Source organism: Amphibalanus amphitrite, unplaced genomic scaffold, assembly GCF_019059575.1.
Source record: "Amphibalanus amphitrite isolate SeventyFive unplaced genomic scaffold, NRLGWU_Aamphi_draft 001007F_arrow, whole genome shotgun sequence".
NCBI lineage: Eukaryota > Metazoa > Arthropoda > Thecostraca > Balanomorpha > Balanidae > Amphibalanus > Amphibalanus amphitrite.
In genome coordinates this window covers 28,154-54,999 of record NW_024882501.1, presented here as the reverse complement: position 1 = coordinate 54,999, position 26,846 = coordinate 28,154, and the positions used below count along the sequence as shown (strand labels likewise).

The following is a 26,846-nucleotide window of genomic DNA, read 5'->3' as shown; positions in this document are numbered from 1 at the left end:
GTGCGGTGGCGCGGGTCACATACGGTGACGGCCGGTCGGTGGCATCAGTGGCGCACTGGCCAATCGCTCACAACGGCTGTAGTGTCCGCATGCCATAGACACTAAACCACGCCCCTTTAGCCCCACGTCTACCACGCCCATTCTACAGACAGTCCAGCAGTCTCAGAAATCATCCCAGCGGCGATGTTCCCTAGCCACGCCCCTCTTAACCGTCTCTCCCTCGTCTACCAACAGCACGACTCAGGCTTTTGGCGCGCGCTGAGATGCAAATCATCGCAGTTCCGCGTTGCAGAGGGCGCGTCGCCAGCCAGGTCAATGTGTCGGAGGGAAGGGTAGGCGGGGCAGACAGACACACATGCCAGCTCAGACGGACGAGCGACGGCTCGGCGGACGAGGAGAGGGGACGGGGAGACGGATAAATAAACAGAGGGAAGTGAACAACCCGTGCAGACGGAGAGCAGTTACAGATACATGCAAACGCAAACAGCTTGTGGAACGTCCGCTATACGGTGTCTGGGATAGACGCCTCGCGTCTGACAGCGGACTGCAAGGCTGACTGATAATTTAATCGGTCAGTTCGAGCAGAATCGACAACCCCAGCCTGAAACGAATACAGCTGGTTACACCGACACGCATGAGAACAGTCTTCAGTATACACTCGACGCAGTCAAACTCCTCGAAATCCCATGACAGCCGCGGAGTCCGAGAGGGCACGGAGTCGTGCTTCACGCGTGCTTGCTAGCTATACGAGCAGGCACGCACTCGTATGGCGTACGTACGCGCACGGCAGCGGCAGCGGCCGCATGGCGCTGGCTCGTAAACTTGTTTTTGGTACGTCGGCGCGGAGCGGTGTGGGTCGCTGGTGAAAGGAGGTGGAACGGCGGGTCAACGGAGGGTCGGGTCAGGGGAACGCTCAGCTGCCATTGCCACCACCAATGCCATCTCTATCTTTGTCGCCGCCGCGCCGCGTCTCTGTCACCGCAAAGACAACGTTTCCCAAAAGCCGTACCAACAGCGGACAAAACGCCCGCGGGAACCGACCGAGACGCGGAGACGGAAAACGCGCCTCCAATCCAATTTCCTGTGCCGCCATCGCTGCAGTCGAGATTAGGCTGATCGTGGCGCCGGTGGCTGTTGTGGCGCCGCTCACATCGTGGCGACGTAAAGTGACGCGTCTCCGCCGCACTGGATACCAAACGGAAACATGTATTACAAACAGTGATTGCGTGTAATATGACTTAAACGGAAATAACTAGTTGATGTGTTGAGTGTCGGCTACGTCACAAGCCATGGAAAAAAATAATGCAACAATAAAACCAAGGCAGACGGCTCACTATAAAAATGTGTCACTTGAAAATCGGGACTGGTTTATATTGCGCACGCGGATACTTTATATCCGCATCATTGTATCGATGTGGTTCATTGTAAGAATGAAACCACATCGGCATCAGAGCGGTGTTGAATGAATGAATGGAATGAATGAATGAATGAATAGACGAACGAATGAAAGAGTAAATGATTGAAGTTATAGCGGATGAAGAAATAAATAACCTAAACATTCCTCGTTGAACGTTAGAGTCCAAAACAAAGTAGCGATGGACTCCAAGTGTCTCCGTTTCCAGGACGCGGCCGCAGGACACCCATCCCCGGCCTCCGAATGGCCCCCTCCCTCCAGTCCCGCCAAGACGACCTTCGGAACCTTCAGCTCGGCACTGCAGAGTCTTCCGAAACCAGTCCCGTCAAACTTGAAAGGCCACGTGAAATCGATCGTTCAACAGTAACGTCCTTGTCGTTCCAGCACGTTTCAGCTAAATGGAGAACTGGCTTTCTGGTTTCACCTCATGCTGTTGGATATATGGCCACTCAGTTAGAGATCTGATGACTCGCTAAATACCTAAGCTTATAAAATGCCATGACATTTTTCATTCCGAGCATATACCAGCCATCCCTGATCACTCCACAACGTTGCAAGGCGTCTCATTCCATCTGATCAGGCCTATGAGCCCACTCCACCCGTCCAACAGGCCCGTCCCGGTGATACAATCGGCGTGGCTGGGCAGCACCATTGTGATCGGGCCAGCCCTCGCCCGCCCACGGCACACCCCTGGAATGGCAGACATGCGACCCTGCATTTGTGCACCAGGTGCAGCAGCCAGGAAGCTCTCACTGCAACTGCAAGGCAGCAGTGCTCACTCGGTAACCCGAGATAAGCTAAACGACTGTGACATTTCAAGCCGTGGTTCAGGATGCCTCACGGAAGCGGTACTTTGAATGCCCGCTTAGATTCGCAGATCTGGCTGAGAGTCAACAATGAGATGCGCTCGCTCTCTCGCGCAGTGAAGTCATCGGAGGCTCAGACAGCCGCTTAGGTGGTCGGCATGAGTGGCCTTCGCAGTGTTTTACAAATCGCGCCTAACGCCAGACCACCGTTAGACAGGCGAAATCTTCATCTCTCACTGTCAGTGGAAGGTCCGGCTTGGCGTCGGCACGGCGCCACCTCCTCACGAGCTCAGAGGTCGCACCAGACCCCCAGTCTCAGAGCTGACGACCGGCACAGGAATGCCAACGAGTCCCGCACCGTGCTGTCTGGCGACTGCGCCAGGAATGTCACCAAAATGTGCCGCAAACCGCGCCAGAATCACCGTCAGCGCGCCATCTCTATCACAATAACGGCGCCTTTGTGCGCTGCGCCGCGCCGTCTGCCGCGCTGCGCCGCCACTGACTCACCTGTATCTAGGTCAGGGAGCTGGTGCCACGAGGTCCTTCACACGTGAGAACTACCGCGCTGATGGGCTCCGATGGGGAGGGTCGAAACGGGGGCCCAGCGGATGTGGTGGCGCGGGGGCCTTCGGTGATCACGACGACACGCGGCGACACGGCGTGAAGGAAGCGTTGTGAGCGGTTTTGCGCGGACAGAGAGACTTGGCGCCGGCGCCCGGCGGGCGACGGCTGGTGGACGGTGCCGACGATCAAAAGCACCACCCCAGTCCGGAAGAACAATGTGGATATTGAATCGAAGCGTCGGCCTGGCTGGTTGATGATACCATTCGTGCCACCCTCCACCGAAATGGCCAGCTAATGCACCACCGGCATGCAAGAGGTCGTCGCCGATCCCTCATTCCGATGGCCGGTTGCTGTGGTCGTCGCCCCCACCCTCGGCCGGGTCGGGGAGTCAGTGGGACCCGCCCGTTCCTGTGTTGTCACGGTCACGCACTTTGGCGGGCTGTGGTGTGCGTGCCGGGGTGCGGTCCCTGTTGGTGCGTTCCCACACGCACACAGACATACCGCACTGCGCTCATGGCCGGGAGTCACGCACGGGGGCAGAGTCACGGACCGCACAGGACAGACAGAGTCAAGGACCGCATAGAGTCACGGACAACATAGGAGTCACGGACTCTGCAGACACTCACGGAAAACAGTACCGTGAGGCGTGAGGCTATGGGGTAACAATGACTCATGGGCAGTGCATTAAAATGAGATGCAGTCATGGGGCCTACAAGACGTGTGTAAACACAGACCTTGAATTTATAAGTCTTGTGAATATTGAATGTCGACCTTTGAAATCCATCATGCGACGAATAGCGATTGCGAAGCAATACCGCGCTGTTTCCACGCTGTGAAGTTCCGACCGCACCACATCGCCGTCGCTCACTGGAAATCCGCTCCATTTTCTGCGAATGGCCACCGGGAAGACCACAATACGCTCCACCGGCCGCCACCGGCCCCACCCTAGCACCTGCGTGTTACCTCACAGGGCGCCGACCACCCTGGATCCGGCGGGTCCCTCGGGCGGTGTAGGTACCGACCGCTTCCCCTGTGTCGTTATGACCCGAGCGCCAAAGGGGCGCGGCGCTGTGCCCGGGGCTGTCGTGTTGCGCCGCACCCTCACGTGAAAATAAACACGGCGCAGTGATGGTCATTAAAGAGCAGTGACGACCAGCCGGCGGCAGGGCCGAGGGCGGCCAGCAAATCACCGCCCCTGGGCCGATTATTTACACAGCCGGTTAATCATCGCCGGCCGGGCGGAGAAGGCGGCACTTGGCCAGACGGTAGGTCTCGTCGCCTTTTTGCCGTCGTCTGTTTATGAGACGGATGCCATTCCGGCAGATGGCGCGGGCTTTCAGGTGGATAAAAGTTAGTCCACAGTGGGATTTATGGAGTGGATGCACGGTGATTCAATGTCGATGGGTTAGGAATGAGTGATAGAGCACAACAGTTGTGACACTTAGTGTCAGCGAGCCATGACACGGATTATCGTTATGGGCTCTCGTAGAAGCTCGGCTAAAAGGAAAGTTGAGTAGACAGAACATCTGTAATTATAGGATGGAGGGTTGAGAACGAATTGGGCAGAGTCCAGAGATCCATCAAATTCTGAAATAACAGTTCTACAAAGCACTCCTTGCACCACCACGAGCCAAAGCCTTCAGATACCTATAAGTCGGAGAAGGCCTCCTTTTGACGGTGAACTTTTAAATTCGCAGCGGCCCTACCATGTGAGGCTTTATCTGAAATCGTCACCGCCACGCGAAGGTCTCGGCAGCATTCCTCGACCAAAAGTGACTCGCTGTGCTGGCAGGGATCTGAAGATGAAACGCTGATTTCGCCGGAACGTTTGCGCCGCCAAATCCAGAGAGCTTTCATGAAAAAGGAGCGCTAAACGTCGCTCTGACGATAAAAATCACCGACAGAAAACAGCCATACATCGACTGACAAACCGCACCGCTATGGGAGCGGTCCACCACAAAACATGACATGACTTTGTAACGTTACGAGAAGAGTCATCATTGACCCCTTTCCATTTCGAAACTGGATCACACAGTGGGTCATGCAGAGACTAACCCTGCAATTCAAGGCCGCTGTCGGTGATTTTCGGTGGTCTCGTCACCGCGAACGATCCATAATCGCACCAGTCGCCCGCTCAGCCGGTAAACCACCACGTGACTGGCCGCTGAGTCAGGTCACGGTGGGTGACTGCGGGGCATGCCGCGCGGACGGGCGGGGAGGGTGGCGCAGGGTCAACTGGTGACAGTGACCTCGTGCAGAGAGTGCAACAATGCAGCACCTCGCCTCCTCCCTTCCCCACGGTCACTGATCCCCAGCCAGGTAACGGTGAACGGGATTACCAGAGGCGAATGAGAACTTTAGATAAAACTGGATCCAATCTGCACCAAATGCGACGAGAGCTTACGGTTGGATCGTTTTACTCAGCGGGATTCGACGACAGCGTGAGAAATGTGCGTATTACATGCGAGTACTTTTATACTGCGTTAGACGGAACACTTACGACAAGGGACGTGCGTCTAGCGTACCGAGGGTATATGTAATACGCAGGACGATCATGGTAATCCTAGACGGGAGCAAGACAGTCTGCACGCTCTTTGCAGTAATTGGAGCCTTAAAAACGAAGCACATCGCATTACTAATCCTTAAATCGCATTATAGTTGGACAATCGCCCGAATAGATTATTATATGCGATCCCGGCGTATCGAATTCATCCAATTTTATCCTGTATTGAATGTGGACCGGAATTCTACCGTCCACCATTGTTCCAAGCCGGATCAGAACTGTGTAGGGGCGCTCTTGCGCTCGGCCGATTTTCAGCGGTGAACGGCCAATTTGTTCACCTGGCCCCGGCTATAGTAAGCGGACACCCACTGATCGCCGCTTTCCATCCCACCAAATTCCGCCCCGCGCGACCTAGATGCATGGGGCGCCGCCCCACCTGCCTGTTCGACCGACCGTTGGAGCTGTGCGACAGGGGACAGTTGGTCGGAACACAGAGCCATGGTACAGCGGACATTGCCATGTGACAGGGGAACGGTGCCGCGGGGTGGAACACAGGGACAGGGACAGGGCACTGGGGCCGGCATGGGCAGTGGCACAGGGTCAGCAAGCAAGGGACAGGGAGAAAAGTGTCGCGAAGGTGCGGAGATGAGAATCAGTTCCACAGCAAGCACGGAATGGTTGTTTACAGTACAACAGCAGCGCCCAACGTCTCTGTGGTAAGCCGGGCTGGACAAACGGCGGCACGACTTACGACTCAATCGTGCGCGGCCGCCGCCAACTCACCGTCTGAGTCACAGACGAGTTTCCCGATACACATCGCCAGAGAAAAGTAGCAACCGCCAGACATGACAACAGCTTAACAACCGACAAAAACAAAGCCGCCGCCCGCCGCCCGCCGCCCGACGACAGGACAGAGTGTGTCGTTACCCCGGCACGGAGAGAGGGGGAGGGGAGAGGGCGGGAGGAACGGAGCGTGACGGCGAGTCACGGCGCGTCACCTGCCGCCGTGACGCCGCCGTCACGGTGCTGATCGTGACGCGCCGTTGGAGTGAGTCACGCTCTAAGCCAGGGGCGGATCCAGAAAATCTCCAAGGGAGGGGCCATTAGAAACCAGGAGGCCCCCCCCCCCATAATCCCACCTGTTGGAGGCCCCATCTTCCCACTTGTTGGGGCCCCCCCCCCCAAAAAAAAACTGCGTCTATTGAGCTTATCTAGCTGTTCAGGCAACATCTCAACATCTGTGCAGGCTTGGAGGCCCTCTGTGCAGGTTAGGAGGCCCTGTAAAAGTGGTCATCTCTGTGAGTATAGGAGACCTCCAAGTTATGAAAAGCTTTACCAATCTTCTAACAAAGAAGTCTTCTCAGCTAGTCTTCTAAGAAATAACTAAGTGGGTAGGTTAAAAAAAACTCATCGGATTTCGGCCACTTTATTTTCAGGAGGCCCCCTTTTCAGCTTTTTAACTTTTTAACTTTTTATTTTATTTTTGAAAAAAAATCGGCCAAGGGGGGGCCATGGCCCCCATGGCCCCCCCCCCTTGTATCCGCGCCTGCTCTAAGCACGGCCTCGCCAACCGTCACCATCTGTGACATCCGCTGGCGGCAGTCGCAACGGAGACAGAAAACCGGGTCAGACGCCTCTCCGAGACAGCGGACGGAACAAAACGGACAGCAGCACCGCTCGGCGAGCCCCTCCGGCGGTCAATCACAGCTGTCTGCGAGCAGCGGCGCAACTGTGGCAAAAACGGTCCGCCCTGCGGCGGCAGGCGGTAGTCCAACTCCCCATGTGGTGTCATAGCGATGCTACGTCACAATTTGCCGCCGGGCGGTGACAGCACACCTGGCCACTACAATGGGATGCCTTTCCCGACGGGTCGGCCAGCGGCCGGGCGACGTCCATCTGATAGCGTCACAATGGCCGCACCGCTGTGCCGAGCTCGTCGTCACCGCAGCGCCGCGTTCGTCGTCACTGTGGTCAGCGTGACGAGACGGGAGAAAGGCGCCGGGTTCGGCCCAGGCAGCGGCAGCGGCAATAGCGGTCCATGCACGCAGCCAGGCAGAGAGAGATAGCATCTATAGATCGGGGGTCATCGTCTTGCAGCGGTGGCATAAAACAGCGTCGCGCTGCGAGCAAGCGAAGAACAGGCACGCAGCACGGAGTATTTTCTTCTTTGCGTCAGTGCCCCGCTGTGAAAGCAGCAGGCCCATGGAGACAGTACTGGCCGCAGCAGCGTGAACAATGGATGATTAGAATGAGAAAACCCGGCCTTCACTAGGCCCAATCGGAAGCAGAGACAAGTTGTCTCGGGGGTACGCCAGCCCAATGGGAGTTGCTGCGTGTACGGCAGATTTACACGCGTGCTCGATGTCAAAAGGGAAGGGGCGAGTTGAAAAATGGGGGCCTGAATAATGCATTATGATGAATAGCAGCCGCATACATACCTACATGAGTTGTTAATGACCAACCGAACTGTCTACTGGGTAGCAATAATTTCAAAATGCACTCAACAGCTAAGATCTAAATAAATCCTCCCATTTGATATCTAATCAGAAGTGTATTTACCATCGGTCTTCTCATGTTTTTCAAAAGTACGGATTTCAGTGGAAATAAGCAAAGAGAAGTTAGACTTGTATCATTATTCAATATAGCAGAATAAAGAATGGCCTCCATTAGAAAGAGAGACCACGAAAACCCTCATCTGGACGCCCAGAAATGGGACATCTCCGCAGACTGGAGCTCGGGAACTTTGAGAAATTCAGCATCATAACTCGAGCGACTCCAGGAAACTAGATCAATTCGCCCCAATGGGTTCGGCGTTCCCATCCAATCAAGCCCAAAAGACCACAAAAGCTCCTCCGAGAAACAAAGTTCGCAGAACAGCAAAATTACTTTCTCGCAAAAAAGCAGCGCATAATCAAATTCTGCTCTTCATAAATTCCAACGCTGTCGCCCAGATTTTAGATGAATGAGCTAACCAACAATTAACAACTTAATCCAACCGTTTTCATCTCCTAAAACTCTCCGATTTATCAAGCTGCCCAGAGAAGACGGCTGGAATTTCTGCGGCTAGCGATGGCGTCGATTTCTAGCCGGGCCCGCGGGGTCGCTGTCTGCCCCGGCGTCCGACCGTCTCCGGCCGAGAGAGTTGGCTCCCTATCTGAGATCGGGACCGAGCCGGGCGCCGCCGACCGATTATAGCCGCCATTTGAAGCCGTCGGAGCTGGTGACGCGTCCGACGGCCGCCGCAGATATATCGACGGTCGATGACGGAGACAACGACGGCCAAACAAAAACACTGCCGGCTCGGCTTAACTGCCAGATTGGAGCGCACGCGTCACGAGCGGCTCTGGAGACAAATGGTCCCCAGGGCGGACGGGAGCAGAGGCAATAAAGGGTGACGAGACGCTATCAGTGAGAGGGAGAAAAACGAAATCATTTTATAAACAATTCATCAACCAGGCTAGGCCCGTGAGTACAGAGAAACTAAGAAGAAAGAGCTTCATTACTCTTTGAATGATTCGTCAACTTTCTCATTTCCTTTAGTACCTACCTACCTAGGATTCATTTTCTGCAAAGAAAGAGCAACTTCTAAGCTGGTACAGATTTTACGTGTAGGTATGAAGTGTGCACTGTGCATATGGCATGAAATCAAATATCATTTTGTTAAGTTTTGTTTTTGGAAGACCATGAGTCATGACAAATACCTAACCAACACCCTGGCCGGCTTCTTCAGCCCCATTCGGATGAAAACGAAATGCAGCCCGGGCTGGGAGGTCATGTCTACCTCTGAGTCTACCAGTCACGGCCTGCTTCTTCTCAGCGGGCCGTCCACGGCTAAAGCACCTCATCTCGGTGGAAAACATTGCCCTCGTGACTCGGGGGAGACCGCCGAGACACGCAGCGCCCACGCCCACCCGAAGCAGGCGCCGAGAGCGGCGGTTATGTACACTATGAGCGTGCCACGCCGCCGTCCGCCGGTCTCCGTGAGGCGCGGGGTCACGCCAGGTCACGCTGGGTCACTGTCCGGGTCACGAAGAGTGACGCTGATGACGACAGAGAGGTGCCGCTGCTGGCTGTTTGACCCCAACTTCAACCTCAGCTTTGACTTTAGCTTCGACTCCGACCGTATCAGCACTCCGCATCTCATCATCGCCTCCGTCATCCACGGAACGAACGAAGACCACCGACCTCCACCCTCCGTCGCCGACCGGACGAATAGTTCGCGTCGCTGCCGAGGCGCGGCGCCACCGTCGACCAGGAAAACTGGCCCGGTGAGTCACCGTTCAGCCTCGCGGCGACCGCGGTGGACCGGGCGGCGGCGGCGGCGGCGGCGGCGGCGGCGGCTGGGCGTTACAATGGAGGGCCGGGCGGCGGGCGGGCGGCGGCGGAACTTGCCGCGATCTCCGGCACGGAGACGACGGTCGTTCTCACGCGCCGTGCGGAATCGTGAGAGCGGCACAATTCATCACACGGGTGGACGCGCGACTTCTCAGCTGGTGCTGAGTCGGAGCGCGGTTGGACCGCTCCGCAGCCTGCCAACCTCTCCAACCGCAGGTGCCATCGGTGACCGCGATGGTCATACCCACTCACAAAAGTCTGAAGTTGAGGGAGTCACGATATGCTCGCTACCTTCCGGCTTCCAGTCTTCCATGGCGGCAAACGCGTACGTGCATTTCGGTTGCGCTTGAGTGAGATTAACACACGCAACGAGCCCGCCCAGGCCTGCTGTCTCACATCATTTACTCAGAAAGATGTTGAAAAACACACGGGGTGCAGCCGTGAGGTATGTCAATGATGCAGCCTTTCGTGAGCTTGACGGGCTAAGGAGAGACCTTGACGGATTCACATGACGCAACCGGGGCTAATTTTGACCTTTTAACGTCGGCTCAGATATTCTGTTCTGCACGTATAGTTTCGAGATGCATCAAGCGGATGTCTGCAGTATGCACTGTAATCACGGGTGGCCAGACCGCTCTACCGATACGGCCGCTGTTGTTTTGCACAAAAAGCTTCATGATTCATGCGATCACGAGCTAGCTGCACGGTCCCAGCGGTGATGTTAACATAACTAGCGACAGAACAGCGATTTTTGGGTAAATATTTAGGCATGCTTGACATATGGGCTCATGGGTGAGTTTCATCCACAAAATTACTCGATGATTGATTTTCGTATTTACAGCTCGTATACAATCAGTCGAAGCCAGTGCTATAGACTCTATCATCAACCAATACCATGCAACTGGGTAAAACCAGCCAGCTTGTTGACAGGTCTTTTTTCGCCGCGAACACCAGAACACGACTGCTACGACGCACGACTTATAACGACGTAGCTACCGCGCCAGACACCAGTTGGGCCTCCCTGAGTGACCGCTGGCCTCGGCTGGCCACTGGACAGGCCCTGGTAAACACAGCCAGCCCTCGACGCACCCCTCCCCAACTCTGAACTCGACAGGGTCAGTACACTCGACTTCTCAGTACTACAGCTTGGTCTGTGTAATGTGCAGGTTGGAGCCACAGCAGACAGGATGACTCGTGTTGGCTGCCCCCAGATGAGCAGAAGGCATTAATTTTATTACATCAATTTTATTAATTAATTTTATTAATTTTATTTTATTTATTTTATTACACAATTTAATTATTAAATTTTTATTTAATTTTATTATAATTTTATTAGTTATTACAGAGCAATGATACTTCATACTTGCGTTTACCTGCATATCATGTTACGTCCATGAGGACTGGATAATGGATATATTGATACTCCTCAGAGCAGCTCTAGCCTCTATTTTACGCAAACAGACGACGCACTGTCGACTCTACGCATAATGAGGCTAGAATATTCGTTTCCAGCCAGGTGCCCGCTATCTAGCCCGTGACTCGAACGATCACTGATAAACAGAACCCAGTGTCCAAAGCCGTGTTTACAGCATCATCTAGACACGCACGGCGAATCGATTCCATCCGGAGATCTCGGCAATCAGTGTCACCATGGCTCGGGCGTCACTCTGATGTTGGCGACTACGGGGGCGAGCCAGCTGGCACCCCGGCGAGGGCGAGGGAGAGGGGGACTCGCCCCCTTTCCCACCCCATGGCGATCGTTATGAGATCGGTATCGGCACACCCGGCTGTTGACGGTCCCGCTGTGAGAAGGCAGGTGCAGAGGGGAGGGGAAGGTGTCCAGGTGAGAAGGGTGGCAAAAATGTGCGGCTAATGAGTGAGACAGGAAGAATAATGACGGACGGCGAGGGGAACAGAAGAAGGAATGAGTAAATCAACATTCTTCGTCGATATTCGGACGTCAACATGTTTTTGTCTTGTTTTCTGAACTCCATAGCATCTGAAATCCGTGAAAACTTGTTTCTACAACCCACTTCAGAAAACACGAGTAAACGAGCTACGATGAGACCGTTCCGGCTCAGTCGCTCCGGGCCCTGACCCGTCCGCTCCGAACAAGACCCGGACGTGTCAGACAGACCCGGAACGGATCCGGAGCGGCTCTCGTCTGCAGTCCGTCCGTATCTCCTCGGATCGTCACGCTGTGTTGTGGTACCGCCGCATGTTCGCCGGGCGTTTCTCCACGGCACGTCGTGTTTTTCCTGGCCTTCGGTGACTGGGTGCGGGTCGTTTGGAGCCAACACCAACAGCGGCCGACAACGGCCGGCGCCTTCAAACTCGCCCGCTAGGAAACGGTGCGGAACGCGTCCTTGGCAGCGGCTGGCATTTCGCTGCCGATAATGTGACGCGTACGCTCAGCTCGTTACTAATAACATCCGATATTTTCTACTCATCGTATTTGCTTCATTACCCAACCGCAACTTGTTCCTCCAGACGCAGCCGGTGAACTTCAAAAGGCACAAAACCAGCATAACATCAGAACTTTGGCTCTACTCGATAGCATTACACTTCTGCGGAACGAGCCGGCAACGTCAGACTGATCGAACACTGGTAGCTCAGTGGCGGCTGTGGTAGGGACAGTGGCAGTGGCGGGGGAGGGGCGGCTGAGTGCCGGCGGTGGGCGGCGAGGGAGGTCGACGGCGGTGGTGGGCGGCGTGCCAAAGACGTTCCCCGCGCAGCCACGGCGCGCCTTGATGAGCACGCCGTATCGTCGCGATGAAAAATGGCGCGAGTCGCGCGGCGCGCCAGCACGGTTGGGCGCGCTAGAGCACACCCACGAGGTGCCGCCAGGTGTATTCGACGACCACGGAGGCGGAGTAGCGCGAAGGACGATCTCACGCGCGTCAAGAGAGCGTAATCAAAGGCGAGGCCGCCGCGTCGAGCCGATCTCACCGTCTCTAGGCCAGGGACGGCGTGCCCCGCTTCTGGGACCGAGTCGACGAGCTAACATGTCTGTCGTCCGAGTGCAAACATGGAGACGATGACGCCAGAACCAACCACGAAACGGAAACCTGCGCTGATGTTGGTATGTTAGAAACCAGCAAAAGTGCACGGGTACACTGCCAGCTGACAGGTGGGTTTATCACGCCACGGTCGACTAATTCAAACACCTGCGCTTATCCCGAACCAGTTGAGTTTCTCTTCCGTCGCTGCTCAGATCACGCAAACCAACCGAGGAAGGAAGCCGACTCCACGTCTGTGCGCACACTGAAGCGCGGGGACTTACCTGGGCTAGACGGTTCCAGCGTTTGAAGTTCAGACACTGCTCTTCCAGGCCCATCTCCAGGCTCTGGATCTCAGCCTCCAGAGTACCCTGAAACGATAGAACATTGTCATTATAATGGTGATAAGATCAAACGGATTGCTTTAGTCACCAGTGCGTGACATTGGTGGTTTATTCGATAACATTAAATAGTATTTCAGTTACCGACAGTGTGTGATGCCACAAATGTTAACAAAATGAAAAAAAAATTATCAAATAAAAGTATTTCACTAGAGACTCAGACGCTCGTTGAGAATCAAATCACACATATCAAACCAGAAGGACACGCTGTTTCACGTCAGGGCAACCACTCGCTCATCTGAAATGACACGAGACGTGCGTTGCAAATGATGGCAGTGCAAGCTTAACACACGTCATGCGTCATATGCGACGTCATCGTTAAGTGTCGGGCTCCATCCCTGCGGCCAAAGGGCGTCAGCGTTTGAGAGGTACATACACCTAGCGAGGCACCGCCCTGCGCATGCTGTCGGACGTCTGTCACTAGCTACAGACAGTGACGTAAGTTCTCGGCTAGAGCCAGCCACGTCAGTACTCGGCCACAAACATCAGTACTCAACCGACAGTCAGTCCTCAGGTGACGGCGTCAGTCCCAGTCACGTCAGGTCTCAACCGAAAACGTCAATCCTCAGGAGGCGTCGTCCTAAGGCCTAATCCTCTACTCCTCTATACCCAGGCCAGCGGGGCGCCGGAGGACGCGCCCGGTTCTGACACTCCGCCCGAGGACGCGCTCGACTCTGACGCGCCTCTGGCAGGTGAGAGGCGCTCACCACCCGCCGGGGCGTGGTCCATCGCTCAGCGGTCTCCGCCGGGGGCCGGCACACGCTATACAGCCGCGAGTTTCCGTACCAACTCCGACTCACAGGTCGAAGGAGATACGGCAGTTAACTGACGGCAAGCTGATGAACAGAGGTGCGGTATAGCGAGGTAGAATTACCACATAGATGGGGTTATATGGCGCTGTGAAATGCGACAGTGATCGTTTGTGGGATAATGGGAAAGCCTCCGGATTACAACGAGCACAGCAACAGGGCCGTTTACTGCCCGCTCGCCGCGGCACCCCTGGTGTATCGGCGAGAGAGTGCGGCTGTTATTACAGCCCTGCAGCTCTACTGTTGACAGTTCAACGTCCTCATCACACTGTGTCACAGGTCGGATAAACAACTCAACAACGGCCGCCCGTGACGAGCTCTTAACAGCGCGCTGACACATCGGCGTGTCATCCGTGCAGGTCTAGCAGAGTTGTTCCACCCGTCCCGGGGGCCGGCGGCGCGGGCGACATTTGTCATATGGTGTTTACCCCGGCCGCGCCGCCCCCCGCGGCTAGACGCTGCAGGCGACGGCACCAGGACCAACACCTGATACAGCTGCAGCTGGCAGCAGGAGGACCCTTCCGCCGCCACGGGGTGCCCCCTGCGACCAATCAGCCGCGAAAGGCTGTGACAAATGAGGAGGACGAGATGCACTCTGCGACGGATCGACACTAGAGCCCCCTGACAAATCAGCGGACTCGTTAGAGCCCAGAGAGCCAATAGCGAGAAATAAATGGGGCTATCTCTGGGAAGAAGAGCGACACTTTCTGTAAGCACGGTGCTATAAATACTCGCTGAGAGTGAGAGACGAAACGTCCCAGGCCGCAGCCTCGAGTCCATTGAAGTCGTGCCTCCAATGGCGCGGGATGGAGGCCAGTTGTGCTCGGCTGGTGACCTGCGACGACGTCTGTATGGGCTCCCTCCACGACAGTGAGATATTCTCCGGCCGCCGCTCCGCCCCGTTTCCGTCTATATTTGGGCAGCAGCCGTCCCGCTAGGAATGCTGTCGCCTTTTGTCACGGACTGCGCCGGAGTCATGGCCACTCTCTGCCACAGTCCGCGCGACCCGTAAAAACTGCGCCGGTCAGCACAAAAAGCATCAACACGGACACAGACCGGCGATCGTGATGGCCTGGGGCGAGGCTGGCGGTCGCGAGGGGCAACGACCGGCCGCCCCCGCCCGCGCCCGCGCCGCCGCCCCCGCCCAGACGCTAGGTGTCAGACAGAGACCGGTCGTCGCGAGAGATGGAAACAATATGGTGCCGGAAGCGGGGAGGCAGCGATAAACAGGCAGCTGGGTGCTGGAGGATGGAGGGAGAGAGAGACCATCTGAGAGGCCGCGCCGGGTCGCCGCCGGAACACAGCCGGTCGTAGAGGACACGCCGAACGACTACAGTCGCGCCGCGGCGGGGGCGGCGCAGCGCCGGGCGCCGCACGTGGCTGGCACAGGCCGCGCGGCGCACGAGCCTCGCCTCAGGCCGGATGGTCGCTATCAAACCGGACTTCTGTCGGCTGCACGCGCGTCCGCGGGTGTGCGTGCGGTCAGTTGAACGAATAGGGATAACGTTCGCGACCGGCCACACGCAGACGGAACTGGGCACACGCAATCGGAGCTGTGTGATTGATATAGTCGAGGAAGTGTGCACTTAACGGGGGAAGTGGGATTAGATATTGACAAAGCTCCGCCCGTTCAGCGCTGTTTTGAACACGCACTGCGGTGCCGAAGGTGGCCGTAATCGGCCTGATCGACATAACGTCTCGTTTACAAGGGCCTTTGTGATACGCGCACGCTTCTGCTCCATAGCGGTAAACCCTCATTGGAGGTTTAGTGCACTCTAGCGAATACACGTCACGTTAATGGCCTCTTTGTTTTGAGATCCGAACAAGTCCAGATACACGTTTAAGATGATAGATAAGGCTACCAAACAAAAGATGATCCTTATTTGAGGTCATGCCCGAGGTCGGCTGAGGCTGGCGCAAGACCGCTCTGAAGAGAGATTGAGCCACTTGAGCTCCTCTATCATCAACGCACATAGAACGGGACTCGGAAACAGATTAATTTACAGCCAACGTTCCGAAACGCACAAACTTATCCTGCGCTGGCAGCTGAGAGCGTATAGCCTGAGAGGAAACGGTCAGAGGGTCGCCCTAGGAGATCAATTTTCCGCTCCGATTCCGTTTCCAAATGCACCTGGTGGAGCGCGCTAATCGTCCATGGGGTCCCGCTACGATTGTCGCATTTATGATGAGCGAAAAATCGCCCTGACAACCATGACAGATAGGCCGACCCACACGCAGGCCGGCCCACGTGAAAATCCAGAGAAAGGAGACGCCTGAATGAGGGAGCGGAGATGGGAGAAAGGCTGGGCTCCGACACGATTTCGATTACCATGCGATCTTAAACGATTGTCATTGGCTCCATTGTTATGAGCACACTCAAGATTTCTATCACGAAAGGAAATGCCTATCACGTTCACACTTCCGCAGTAAAATCTTAACGGGTGTCTCCAATCCACGTTAACCAATAACCAGGCACGAACATCCGTGACATGGCGCGGCTGTGAACCTGCCAACTACAATCACTGACAGTCTCTCGGGTCGTTCGGCCCCTCCCAGTTCCTCCCCTCTGTCGCTCGGTGGGAGAGAGCGGCTCGCGAGCGCCCTGGGAGCGCGGGTCACAGGGGTCACGGAGAGAGGCGGGCCGGGGAGCGGACGCCGAGTGATTCCCACCCAGGGTCGACACCACCCTCAGCACATGCACCGCGCCCGCCTGGGAACATAGCGCGAAAGTGTTTATTTTGAGACAAGGAGCGGATAAATGAGCTAATGAAAAATTCGCCAGCAGATGGCAGGGTACGTTAGCGCCTGAAGGTAGACTGCACCGCATGGCATCAACGTAGAATGTGGCCGGGCTTAGCATGGATAAAGGAGCTTGGCGAATACTTTAGAGTGGCATGGAAGGGGAATGGTTCCTTTATCATTAAATATTAACACCATGACAGTGACAAGATTGATCATATAATTACCGCGAAAGCATTATAAATATGTAGGCTTGGACGCCAACTAAACATCATTTTTGTTACTTAAAATTTACTAGTACTCTTTAACTGCAGGCGTATATTCATGCTGCTGGTAATCTCCAGCAACACCTCCAGATGTTCACGCGCCACCCTCTCCTCTCCACTCACTCTCCCCTCTCCTTCCCTCTGTTCTCTTCCATTGCTTCTCTCCCCGTCAAGCCACTCTATTCTAATCGGTAACCGTTGTACCGGCCGGCACCGAACACGACATCAGCCAACTCCTCCATCCTTCACGTGCCGGTCAGCCTGCAGTGGCCGAGTGAACTGGGTCGGTCGCTACCTCCCGCCGTCCCCGTCTGCCCTCAATGGGAGCCCACCTCCCACGGTAGCAATAATAGATCGACTCGACGCAGCCCCACACAGGTGTGAGAGCGGCGAAGGGTGGCGTTCCACGGCGCAGGGAGGCAGGCAGCGGGCGTGCAGGTGCCGAGCCGCTCAGGCCTCAGGGGCGGGCGGCGCGGGACAGTATGCACCCGGCCCCCGGCGCGGAGCCGTGAAATACGACTGGTGAATGGGGGAGGGTGCAGGCGGGGCGGGCGGCGCGTGCAGCCGTGCATGGAGGGTCGACGGACAAGACAGGTAGCGTGGGATAACGGATGGCCAGTGTGCACGGCGCAGAGGGGCGGGGAAGGAAGAGCGAGTGGTTCAGGTGGTGTGCGTGAGACAGCGCGCCGGTGTGAGTCGGTGGTTCTCAGCAGGGGTGAGACGGCCGGGAAACGGGACGGACGTGATGGAGGGGCAGGATGGGCGGGAGGGGAACTGAAGCACCCGGTAACTGACATACGGGTGGGGAACAGAGAACAAGACCAGGGACTAGATGAGCCAAAAGACACATAAGCATATCGCATTCATGGAAGACATTATTCAATAAATATCGGAAATGGCAGAAGGAATAATCCAGGGAGGCAGGGACAGGGCGTTTCATCCACCTTCAATTTTTTGCCAAGGAAATTGCTAAGGAAATTGAGCTAAATGCATGATCTGAAACAGCTATACGAGACATGCACGAAGCGGAAGCCGATCACCTCAGTCCAACGTGAGGCGGAAGGGAGGGCGGCGCACCTCCCGGCGGGACGTGGGAATCAGAGCGGTAGGTTATCGTCTGTTTACGCTCTCGCCGCCGGTCGATTTGGCGCCCCGAATGGGATCAAGCGCGGCGCCGTCCTGCCGGTTATCAGATTAGATAGTCGACCGCGCGCTACAGCAGGGGAATACGCCACTGGGGCGGGACGATAACCTGCAATCGGATGTAGCTGTTTGGGGCAGAGACGGGAACGGTGGGGACTCACCTGAGCGCTGGTAGCCTCCGAGCTGTCGCTGTCTCGTCGTGGGCTTTCTCTGGGGACGACCAGTTGTTCGAACTGGGCCACCTTGTCCTTGACCTTTCTTCCCGGGGTAGGTGACCTGATGGGTGACCCCCGGTCGGGCAGCGCAGGAGGACGGGTGTTTCGCACCTCCTGGTTGTTTTCCTCCTTGCGCTCCTTGCCCTTCAGAGTGGTCTCTGGCTCAGGGTCCTCCTGGTCGTCCTCAATGAGAGGGGTCATCTCACCACCGTCCTTCTCTCGGAGGGAGGACACATCATACCGAGGACGCTCCTTTGGCACTGTGTGGTGGAGGTCCCTCTCCTTTAGAGAGGCCAAACTGTGAGCTCCCCTTCCCCTAGGAGACGACACAGTTCTGATGTCCCTGTCCTTCAGACAACTCACAGAACGGAGATCACCGTCTCTCAGCGACCCAAAGTCCCGGTGGGGCAGCTCCCTCTCTGGGGCGGGCTCTCTCCACTCGTCCCTTACTGGCGGGTCGTCCCTCCGGCCCGCGTCCCTCTGCGGTGACTTCTCTCGTCTTCCCCCATAGCTGGGCACAGTGGCCGCCGCCGGGCGCTCCTCCGGCCGCTCTCGCCGCTCCACCGGTGGCTGGATGAACTCGATGCGACCTCCCTGGACGCAGATGTTGGGCGTGGTGTAGGCGCGGAGTGCGGCCGGGTCGCGCACCTCTGTCGGTACCCGGCCTGTGGTGGCGGCGCTCTCGGCAGCTCGCCATGACCTGTCGGACACACACAGAACCATCGGTCAGTAATGAGCAGCACGCAGACAGACTGTGAATGAATCCATGAGCGATCAGATGCGAGGAGAACCCGTCGCCTCGGGCTCCAGCCGACCGCCGACCAGCGCGGCGCCCACCTGAATGGCAGATGGGATTTTAAACGCGGGGTCAGCGCTCTCCGAGCCCAACGATGAGGGAGTTTGCGTGCTCAGCGTCGCCCCTGAATTAATCAGCCGTTTTTCATCGAGGGGTAAATAGCTAGACCGTATTAGAGCGTTGATTCCGCGAGGGCTGATGAATGGGCGTTTTTAGCGGGATGGGCTCATTGAATCAGCCGGGCGCGATTTACATACTTAGGGGCCAGTAACGGGCTAAATCCGGCGGAAGGTGAGAGAGACAAATAGCAAGTCGAGCAATAACACTCAAGCGAAACATCGGCCCTTTTACTATGATGATGCACGGCATAGTAAAACATTATAACCATCAACATGGACACGGGATATGAGACTAAAACGGTCAGGTGAGGCAATATATTTACAAAGGCGAGCTTTAGGGCGTTCTGCTTTAGGTCACATCGATTAAACCAGTTCCTAAAACGATAATCCAAATGAGAACATTCACAAGATGGATGAACCGGCTTGGTTTCATCAATAACTTAGAGGTCCTCTATCTAATTGTATCGGGACCGTATCAAGATGAATGAAACCAGTCCCCGTGCGTGGCAGTCCAGCCCGCCGCCCAGGTCGCGACTGGTGTAGGACTGGATGAACTGGGTCGTCAGAGCGGGCCCACTGTCTCAATCCGTCCCAGTTGTGACGTCAGTCACGTCCCAGCCACCAGCTGCCAGATTCTGTTCCGTGCTCTGCGCTGCCAGACGCGATCAGAACCTCCTCGTTAGCACGAGGTATTGTGTGTCACGGTGCCACCGCCGGGAAGCCTAAACATGGCCGCACAGCCTGGAACAGGGCCTATCGGACCTCACGCACGGCTGCCTCCGCCGCCTGCCCTAAACACAGCCTCTCTGGGACATATTCCGAGGTCACGTAGCCACAGATCCGGTGTCCAGGCTATGCGGAGGGCCTTGTTTTAGTTTTAGGCTGGTAAGCGGTAAACCTGAACCATGAAGCTTACCCATGCGTCAGGCAGCTGCATTAAGAGGATCACCCCAAATTGGGAGGTCTCAGGAGGGCGATACTCCAGCTTTCATGAGCTTTGTTTTAGTCACCATGTGGAGTGATGACCAATGCTGGCCTCACGGCATGACATCAGGTTTTCACCAGACGTGAGTCATCACCCATTTCGGGGACTGGAACAGACACTTAAGGGACCAAACAGCAAACACTCGTATACAGTAAATACATATTCGAATGCAAATATAACCAGGTCATGTGGGGACACAGCAGGTCTCGAGGAAGTCAGCTGACGCAAGAGCGGCGTCTCGCTGAGGACTCAAGGAAAACAGCCTCTAGAGTTCTGCACGGCTGCAATTTTCCACAGCCTAGCCGCCCCGCAGCCGTGGCTCCACAGCCACAGCCGCCCACAGCCGTGGCAAACTGTGGGCAGCCAGCCGTCAGCCGGCCGTGGATACTTTCAATGAAATGCAACCAAATCGTATATAACAAGTTGTTTTTAGTTGAAACATATAGCCAAAAGCGCATTGCAATGGGCTATAGATTCTCAAGCTCATGAAGCATCATAGGTTAAGTGGTTGTGTATCTGCCATCTAGCTTTAGGCCGAAGGCCTGAAGCTTGATGCGCAATGCATATCTACACAAGCCCTTGCAAGGGGTTAAGAAAGATGGGTAGGTAGGTACCTACATCAACAGAAAACATAAACAACGAACCAGAATAGAAGCACTAGCAGTGTAGACATCTAATGCCAAATCCTGAAGCATGGTTGTGGGACAGAACAACAGACCCTGATGCTTTTCATTATCAATGTTAGGTATGGAAAATAAAACTGAAGTTGATTGACTGTCAAACAGTGATTTTCTAGTCAAAACTCTTGCTTCTTTCTTACCTTGCATATTTTCTGGGGTGTGATATGCCAGACTTGAAGCAGCCTTCTCGGCAAGTCTCAAACTAATTTGATATGCAAGGCATCAAAACACTAGTGAGCATCCAAGAAAGAAAAACATTCATCTATTTTGATTTTTCCAAATAATGATCTTCGCTCAAATCCCCAAGGACGTGCGAGCCACAATTGCCTCTTTCAATCAAAAATTTTACTTGAGTTTTAAATGACGTCAATAGCAAAGATTTGGCAATAAATTGTTTTGTGTCACTATAAACAGCAATAAAAATTATAATTAATATATCATAACGCTATACAGTTGAAAACTTGCTCTCGAACAAAGATTTGGTATCAAATTTTTACATTTTCAGAAGAAGACGTCATTTTATTTGTAAAGTCAACAGCTCGCGTAAGAAATATTGTGTTCGGGGGTTTTCACCGTCATGTGAATTACGTGTTCAGGGTTTTCACCATCATGTGAATTAACCGTAAGTAAGGTTCATGCTCACTTATAATCTAATTCCATTGGCTTCGTTGATCAGCATTTTCTGTTACCGGTCACTTACACACCAGTTAGAACATAAAGCGCCAGTTTTATATTATGTAATTGGACTAGCCGAAGATCCAGAAATACTTCTAAGAGTTATTTTAGATAATATTTTATGAAGCCTTTACCTGCCTTTACCTAGGCCTGATTTCTTTTTCTATTACCTGAAGGAATTATTGAACGCTCGTCCTCAATAGCTGTAAGGTGCACTCCTAATGACCAGGTGAGATTGATTTGAGAGGGATGTGACAATGCAGCATGTTGCATTTTCTGAAACTGTCAAGCTCTTGATGATGAAGGAACAATTGGTAGCTATAATTAGTATTCTTTACCAGAGTGCAAACTCCCCTACAGCAAATGGTAAAACCATTACAGGTTTTCAAAGGCTTAACCACTTTCAATGTTGCTGGGCATCCTTTGCATGGTTTTTACAGGCTAGACTGCTTATCAGAATGTAAGATTAAGGATTTAAAATTTTGTATTTGAGTACTTAAGATTGAGCTTGAAATCTCACAGCCGTGGCCACAGCCGTAGCCATGTTCTTGGAGATATTTGCAGCCGCCCCGGCCCACAGCCGTGGGGCTGCAGCCAGCCGTGGCTGCAGCCGGCCGGTGCAGACCTCTAACAGCCTCCCACACTAGGCCAATAGAATGAACATCAATCTGCTCTTAACTTAGCCAGATCAGTCTGAAGGGCAGTCAAGGTAAGGCGAGGTGAGATGAAAGATGGCATGGCGAGTGTCAACCTACCAATAACAGTGATGCATACGTTCTTTGAATATTGAAATGCGAATTAAAATATTTTGAAAAAAGTTCAACCGTACCAATTACTAAATATGTTTTTAAGATAACCTTTATAAAGTCAGCACCCAGCTGATCTCATTAAACAACACGCCAATTAGCTCTCAATTGCGCTCATAAATTACAACAGCATTCCGCACCTGACTTCATGAGGCGCCAGGCCCTGTGCACACTGTACAATTGCCAGTTTGCATCGGCAGTTCGATCAGGGACCTGCCGTGGCGCCGCGGCGGCTGCAGCGGCCGGCTGACCTCCCGATTCCAGTCCATCCCTCGCTGGGCCTCCACTGGCGACCCGCAGACTAGGCCTGCACCGCGCGGCCATCTCCATGAAATATGCACCGGAGACATATACGGCGTGGCAGCGACGATGGCGCGATAGCCGTCAGGAGAGGCGAGTCACCGTCATGTATACCGGCAGCCTGGCCGGCGCCTCGACCGGCTGCCTCGCCCCGGGGCCGGTGGGATGGTTTGGAAAAGGTGTGGTTACTTCCGGTGGACCAGAGGGATAGGAAGGGGAGGTTGAACCATAGCGATCGGCGATGAGCTGGTGGGTAGTTGTGTGGCATGTGTATTTTGTGTAGGAGTACAAGTGTGTATGTGGGTGTTTTATCGACTATCGTAAGCAAACATCAGTAGGCATTAAGTAGACTTATCACGCTTCGATTTCTTGACAAAAAACTCGGTTTCGAGAAATGAAGGCACTCATCGTTCCTCTATTATGAAACTCCTCTGGTAATCAAAAACTGCTCGTCTAAATGTTTGTCTACCTGTTCAGACTTCTGATTGCTCCTAATATTGGTAGGATAAGTAGCTGACTGGCTGGGTTTTCCGACTCTCCGCTCGCCGATCTATCTTCAGAGTTCCTCTCGCAGGTCTCTGCACGGAGCTAGAGTGACGGCGGAGCACCGGTGGGCACTGCGCCAGACGTGTTTTTCACCAGCTCTGCCTCAGGGTAGGAGTGTCTCGCTTCACCGCTGTCTCCGTCATCTTACCGCCCCACCACCCACCACCCAGTGCCCACCACCACACCGCCCGTCGCTCACCACCGCTTCATCAGTCACCACTCACTGCTGCCACCCCCTCCCCCCATGAATAGTCCGTACCTTCCGCAGCGGTAGCCAGCAGCCTCAATACCCTACCAACTTTACCTCAAACAGAGCCCATCATTGAATACCTCACCTCTCAACGCCCACAACCCAAAATCCATCTCCCTAGTCCCTAGCTTTGTCTCAGTCCTGTCGCCGACCTTTCACCTCCCTTACCACCCAGACCACTGCACCGCAGAGGCCGCAGCCCACGTCAGCCGCATGAACTCGGGTCAAAGGTGCCCCTCGGGGTCACGGCTTGGGTTGGCACCACGCTCCGCTGTGGTGACGGCTTGTCAATCATAGTCGAAATGGAGTATGTCTCAACCTCACTCAACGTCACACTGCCAGACAAACCGTCAACGTCAACCGTCAGCCGTCAACCGTCACCGTCACCGTCGTCGTCATCGCTAAGCGCCACTCCCAGCGCCCGCAGGGTTGCCTTTTACGGACAATGCCGTGTATGTTGACACTGCAGAGAAGCCCTATCTCGCTGGACAGGTGCATGCGACCATGTCTTTCGAAACAGGTGCGGCCTTCTTGGCCCGCTTCCAACCTCAATGCATTCACCACCGGAACCCCTAAGTCGGTCTGTCTCGACCGGGAGGTAAACGGAAGTGTTCGTCTCATGCAGACCGGAAGTTGGGCTTGTCCGCCGGTGTCGTGGGGCCGTCGGTAAGTGACCGGAAGCTGGTCGGTTTCCGTAAAAGGCAGTGGCACCATGGCGCGGCCGAACAGTGCTGTCAATGCCCGTGTTCGGCTGACAGCCGTGTTCGGCGGAAGGTGCGGTCATCGTGTGCGCCCGTGGGTGCGGTCGTCATGTTTCCAGTCGTCACCAGCGTTGGAAACATGACTCGACTCCCGAAAACGGGGTGAAATCCGTCACCACTGCCGCCGCCAAAAACGACTTTGGAGAGGGGCTGGCCAGAACAGAGGTGAGCCGGCAGATGTGGGATTCCGTTCCGCTATTAGGAATGATCGGGCAGCTTAGGCGCAGCACGTGCAGGCTCGCTGTCAGCAAGTAATTCGCAGCGAGGAGTAGGATCCCCCGGTGAAGCCAAATCTGCAAGCCAATTGGGATTTATTGGCGATTGATTGATGGTGCAGTTTCTGAGTGCGCCGACAGCGCGGCAGGGCAGCGCCGAGCCCGACGGAGTATTAAATAACCGACGACGTGAGTTGGTGTGGAATTAATGATCGTTGCATCATTTGTTATCGACTAATGATTGGTTCAGTGCGCCGTAATGCTGCAATGAATCCTTCTGGGATAATGGAAACTGGTGAGCAGCTATAGCCTAGCACAGCAAGCTGCTCCCTAGAGACTGCAGCCCGTGGCACTGGCGGTAAATGGATGGAGTTGAACGCTGAATCAGCGACCATAATCGTCCACTGTTCGGGCTTCATTTGGAGCTCTCAGTGTCACTTGATCTAACGATAACTGCCCCGGACGAGCCGACTTAGCGAGCGGCTTAAACCTTAAGTGGTTAGAAGAGTTCATTCACACAACCCAGGATTACACCAGCTCGCATGACCTCACAGGCAGGGGCCCCAGCCGTCGGCTTCGTTTGGCCAGCGCCATGGGTAAAACGCTGCCGGAATGCCTGCCGCCGTGCACAAACAGCTTGTTTTCCCAGACCACAACAGCGCAGCCACGCCGACGGAAGGCAGTGTGAGCTGACCTTCGCCCCGCCGGGTTACCGTGCAAGTTCAGGGCGATTTTTGTACAAGTTTCAAGTTTAAACTCAACCGGCGACGGCGCGCTGCCCCGCGTAGCCAACGAGATGGCGACTGATTGTCAGACTGAGGGATGTTTGAGCAATTTTTTCTCCCTTTACAGACGCAGAAAACGGTGCGGCAGTCTGACCTGACGCCCTCAGAGTTGTGAGCGAGTGAAACTGAGCCGAGTGCAGGCCCCACTTCGGCCGCAACGCGAGATAATCCACCTCCCAAACTGGTCCTCACTTCGAAAAAGACTCAAACAAGATCGGAGCGGGTCGCGGTGACGCAGGTAGAGCTCGGCCGCGCTGTTCTGCACAGATACACGAGAGACAGAGCGGCACACGACTCGAAACAGGTACAGGTTGGTAGTGGGCGGGTCACCGCACACCGACCGGGATTGTAAGGACGAGCTCTCAATCCCGTTCGTGCTGGTTTTGAGAGGAAGGTGCGCGCCTTCCGCGCCCGTCCAAACTAGGACAGATGAGTAGCCACCTCTGTTGATTTCTCTCTGGTCACCGTTGTAAGATCGTGGGGACATCGGAAGTGAAGGACCTGATTTCCGTCCTCAGGTTTACAGTATAATATGAAGCTATGAACGCCGGCAATCGCTTACTAAATGCGACCCAATACGAGGACAGGAACTTGATAATGTCATGAACGGAAGACGGCATTTTATCTACGAGATGATAATCAGAAGCTATCGAAGAACGGCTACACTGACATTCAAGTAATTGACGGGTCCTGCAGGTGAACAGTCAGTAAATGCTGAAGGATGTTATGCCGCTTATTGGCGGATGCTTCACTTGCTACAAGCCCAGATTTTCATGCGTAAGAGGAGCAGACTCGATAGCCTTTCGTCTCTTTCTCATGCGGCTATGGCGATAGTGAAGAAAACATCCTGGCGAGATCACCAAGATACGACAAATATCTATCATAGCAGAGCGCTAGTGAGAAGGTGAAAGCGTTCGTGATAAGAATCAAATGGGGAATCCATCTGGACACATAAAAACGCTAGAAAGTTGCGGACGGGGTAGCCGAGAGTCTCAACTACTGCGACGCACCTTTGAATCAGATCAGATGGTGCATTCTGGCCGGTCTACTCTTCCATATGCTATGCTGCCCATTCAGGGATTCGACAACATTCAAACAAATATATTGTTCAGCTAAATCTAAGTCCTGGCAGCGAGCACGCGTTATGTTTGAAAAGATAGGTAGCTTGCTTTGATTGTTTGCACACAAACCCGTTCCAAAAATGACGATTAAAGATATTCGGTATTGCATTGCGTTTGCGAACAAACAAAGCTCAATTCCGTCCCGATTTATAAGCCTCCTTTTTTAGACAGACGGGTCGATATTTCCATTCAGTAAATCGGTACTGGCTAACGTCCTCACATCTGCCGATCATGACGGGTCGCCCGTTTTTTTGCAAGTGCAGATGAGCCCTGGCACGTGCAGAAAATACGGGCCAGCTGCTGTTGACAGACCCCACAACCAAGCCTGTGACGGCTGTTGTTAATCAAGGAAAGCCGATCGTCTTAGAGGATGACAGGGGACACCGCGCAGCTGTTTTCCTTTTCCTGTAATTCCCAGTACCACAGCTCAACACACGTAATATTTATGAAGGATCGGCTAATGAGCGTAATCTGGGCCGAAAACTCCTTATTTAGTCCGGTAAAGACTATGTGATTTGTGGCAACAATTTCATGGACCGGACAACCACAATCAAAAGCAAAAAACGTCATCACGGGAAAACGGACGAGTAGCCATGTAAACTCAGTGTTAAAC

At 54.5% G+C, this 26,846-nt stretch overlaps 1 protein-coding gene across 1 annotated transcript in view; it reads right to left on the bottom strand.

Moving 5' to 3' along the window:
* The window catches only part of LOC122369121 (pneumococcal serine-rich repeat protein-like), an 87,417-nt gene that overhangs the window by 40,989 nt on the left and 19,582 nt on the right, over nt 1-26,846 (bottom strand). The window contains exons 2-3 of the mRNA XM_043343564.1: nt 18,141-18,894; nt 12,906-12,992 (exon numbers count right to left, since the gene is read on the bottom strand). Of these exons, the coding sequence (XP_043199499.1) occupies nt 12,906-12,992; nt 18,141-18,894 (841 nt within the window). The remainder of the gene's footprint in view (nt 1-12,905; nt 12,993-18,140; nt 18,895-26,846) is intronic.